Source organism: Notothenia coriiceps, unplaced genomic scaffold, assembly GCF_000735185.1.
Source record: "Notothenia coriiceps isolate Sejong01 unplaced genomic scaffold, NC01 NC01_scaffold00031991, whole genome shotgun sequence".
NCBI lineage: Eukaryota > Metazoa > Chordata > Actinopteri > Perciformes > Nototheniidae > Notothenia > Notothenia coriiceps.
Genome location: NW_011364692.1, coordinates 460 through 4,196, shown reverse-complemented (window position 1 = coordinate 4,196; position 3,737 = coordinate 460). Strand labels below are relative to the sequence as shown.

General features: G+C 41.5%; 1 protein-coding gene across 1 annotated transcript; it reads right to left on the bottom strand.

Annotated features, from left to right (window-relative positions):
* Positions 1–2,272: 2,272 nt before the first annotated feature.
* Positions 2,273–2,967, bottom strand: LOC104960584 (E3 ubiquitin/ISG15 ligase TRIM25-like). Its single transcript, XM_010788657.1, has one exon. It carries the CDS (start codon positions 2,807–2,809, stop codon positions 2,351–2,353), a length of 459 nt encoding a protein of 152 aa, XP_010786959.1. The 5' UTR covers positions 2,810–2,967; the 3' UTR covers positions 2,273–2,350.
* Positions 2,968–3,737: the final 770 nt, after the last annotated feature.

Sequence of the window (3,737 nt, the reverse complement as noted above, 5' to 3'; positions counted from 1 at the left end):
CAAAGTCTCAGATCACCTCCATCAGCTTCGTACGGCACCTTGGACATAATACAAGAAGAACATCCTTTTTGTTTTTGAAAGACAAACCTTTATTAATTATCCAAACATTTAGTTTGATCACACATCCCATCAGTAAAGTCTGTTCAATGATTTCATGATCAGTTTCACTTTACCCACACCATACATGATTTCCTTATTGATTATTATCATGATAAGTTATGTTCTATAAAACATCAGAGTACCCACTTTCTATTTGGATAACAACAACAACAATTAGTCTGCAAAACAACAAGTGTAATATTATACAATTTATTTCCTGAGCAAAGACAAGTTATTTACAAGAGAATAATAAATGATGTACTTATTGATTATGATCATGACAGGAAGTAATATCATTTTAAACATGTTATGATGAAATAAGTGTTATAACCATCTGGGAACTCATGTGTAGTTAATTTGGGCAACAATAACATTTAATCTGTCTGAATAATACATGTGATTATAAATGTCTCTGTTGTTTTAGAAAGTGGCCAGAATAAAATGTGTGCAATAAAAGAAGCTCTGCTGCTTTCTCTCTGAAGACTCGTGTGTTACAAGACAAACAACAACATGAATCAAAAGAAATATCCAACACATACAGTTGCAAGAAAAAGTATGTGAACCCTTTGGAATTACCTGGATTTCTGCATAATTGGTCATAAAATGTGTTCTGATCTTCATCTAAGTCACAACAATAGACAAACATAGTCTGCTTAAGCTAAAACCACACAAACAATTATATGTTTTTATTGAACACACCATGTAAACATTCACAGTGCAGGGTGGAAAAAGTATGTGAACCCCTAGGCTTCTTCAAGAGCTAATTGGAGTCAGGAGTCAGCCAACCTGGAGTCCAATCAATGAGACGAGATTGGAGGTGTTGGTTAAAGCTGCCCTGCCCTATAAAAAATACACACCAGTTTTGAATTTGCTATTCTTAAGAAGCATAGCCAGATGTGAACCATGCCTCGCACAAAAGAGCTCTCAGAAGACCTACGATTAAGAATTGTTGACTTGCATAAAGCTGGAAAGGGTTACAAAAGTATCTCTAAAAGCCTTGATGTTCATCAGTCAAAAAAAATTGTCTATAAATGGAGAAAGTTCAGCACTGTTGCTACTCTCCCTAGGAGACTGCAAGAGCACAGCGCAGAATGCTCAATGAGGTGAAGAAGAATCCTAGAGTGTCAGCTAGAGACTTAAAGAAATCTCTGGCACATGCTAACATCTCTGTTGACGAATCTACGATACGTAAAACACTGAACAAGAATGGAGTTCAAGGAAGGACACCACGGAGGAAGCCACTGCTGTCCAGAAAAAACATTGCTGCACGTTTGAAGTTTGCAAAAGAGCACCTGGATGTTCCACTGCACTACTGGCAAAATATTCTGTGGACAGATGAAACCAAAGTTGAGTTGTTTTATGACCAATTTATGCAGAAATCCAGGTAGTTCCAAAGGGCTCACATACTTTTTCTTGCAACTGTATTTAGAGCAAAGTTTACAAATCAGTTCAGGGGAACAAGGATCCTCCTGAGCAGCCTCCATGGCTAAACAGACACAGGAAGGAGCCGGAAGAAAGTCCAACATCTACAGAACAACTCATGAGAAGATGTTCAAGCCCCGCCCATCATGTTTGATTGACAGCTGATCTCTGCAGTGAAGACATGGACAATCAGCTCTGATGGACACACGGTGAGTTTAAGAAGTAGAAGAGTTCCTCCAATGACTTCAGGCTATTTCAGTTTACAAAACTCAGCAGTGTCTCCATAACTATAATAAAGATAAACTCCAGCATGTAGCGGCTGAGTGAACGTGGACTCTGTGGAGGAGAGTCATGGTTTCAGAGACGCTGTAGAAGGACAGAACACCTGCTCTGTGATCCAGGTACACTCCTACTCTGGAGGACAGAGGACCTGAGAAGGGAGTGCTGATACTGTTGTAACTAAATGAATAACTGTTTTGGTTACAATCTAACGCCCAAGATTTGTCATCGTTTCCAAATTCACTCTCCCTCCCTGCTCTGCTGATATTCTTGTATGCGACTGCTACACAAACTCCTCCCCCTCTCCGCTCCACCTCCCAGTAACAACGTCCAGTCAGACTCTCTCTACTCAGGACCTGAGAACATCCAGTGAATCTGTCTTGAGTGATGAGAATAAGTCTGATGTTGTCCCGTGAGTGTTGCTTTTCTGCTCCCCTCAGATAATAACAGGTCTGTGTGTGCTGTGTTTGGATCCAGAGTGATCTCCTGTGAATATGTTAAGAACCCAGCTCTGGTGGTGGGCTCTGCTGCTGACAGTAAAACATCCACTTCAGTCGGTGAGACGTTTCTCCATTCCTCCAACCAGATTGTGTTTCTTTAATGGAGCTGCGTCATAATGAGGCTTGAGGTGTTTGTCACAATAAGAGGCCAGACACACGAGGCAGGACTTACAGGCTCTCAGCTTCCTCCCAGTGCAGACATCACAGGCCACATCTCCAGCTCCAGCATAGCAGAGATCAGCAGGAGCAGCTTGGAGTCCAGTCTTCTTCAGCTCCTCCACTAAAGCTGCTAACATGGTGTTTTTCAGCAGGACAGGCCTCGGTGTGAAGCTCTGCCTACACTGAGGGCAGCTGTGGATCTCCTTCCCATCCTCTCCGTCCCAGAAGCCTTTAATACACTTCATGCAGTAGCTGTGTCCACAGGAAGTGCTCACCGGATCCTTCAGTAGATCCAGACAGATGGGACAAGATAAGGTTTCCCGCTCCAGCTGAACTCCTTTCTGCGCCATTTCACCTCTCAGTAGCAGCGAGCGTATGAGTTTCACTTCCTGAGAGCTGAAACTAGTGTGACAGGTTATCTGAGCAGCATGTGTGTGTGCAGTGAATGTGGCCTATCAGCTCTCGTACTTTACCCACATGTTGATTACAGCCCTCCTCCTCAGTGTGGGTCTGAAGGGGAGGAACGAGGAAACACAGAGTGGAGCTGGCTGTGTCTGAGAGCAGGAAGAAGAGGGAGGGCTCATCAAACGCTGACTCATTTTTTATATAGAAAAAATATAAAAAAGTATAACATATTTTGAAAAATTTGAAAGTTTCCCATGGGACATTATGCACCATGTGCTGAAAAGGCTGAATAGTTTGATATTTGAATGGTTCCTGCAGCTGAAATTAGGCTGAAGGAGTTAAATATATAAAGATATCAAATGTAAGTAGTAGTGAATTATTGTTTACAAACACCTGTGTGTGTAAACCCAGAGATCAAAGGTTTCCATGGTGACGATTTATAACGATTTACCAACTGCAGCACTGAGTCCCATAAGAATACATTGAGGATTATATCTGACAATTTTGCCACCTGTTCAAAAAGTATGGCTCCTATCAAAAAATGACCAGACCGTGAACATCTGGGCCCAGGAGTTCAAAACTTTTAATCCCTATCTGATCAAATCAGATTTGGATTTTGGGGAGTTCAAAACCAAAAAACAGGATTAGGATCACTTTGATATCCGATCAGATCAGGAAATCCAATCAAAGCTTTAATCTGGATCAAATCTTCAAAATGGGTAGTTCAAACCGACAACACAGGATTGGGATCAGTTTGATCCCAAAAAACTGGATTACCCTGATCCCACCACAGGGGTGGATTTCCAGTGGATTACCAGAGCAAAATGTACTGTACCATTTATTTTAAAATATGTTTCAGTTTAAATAAGATGG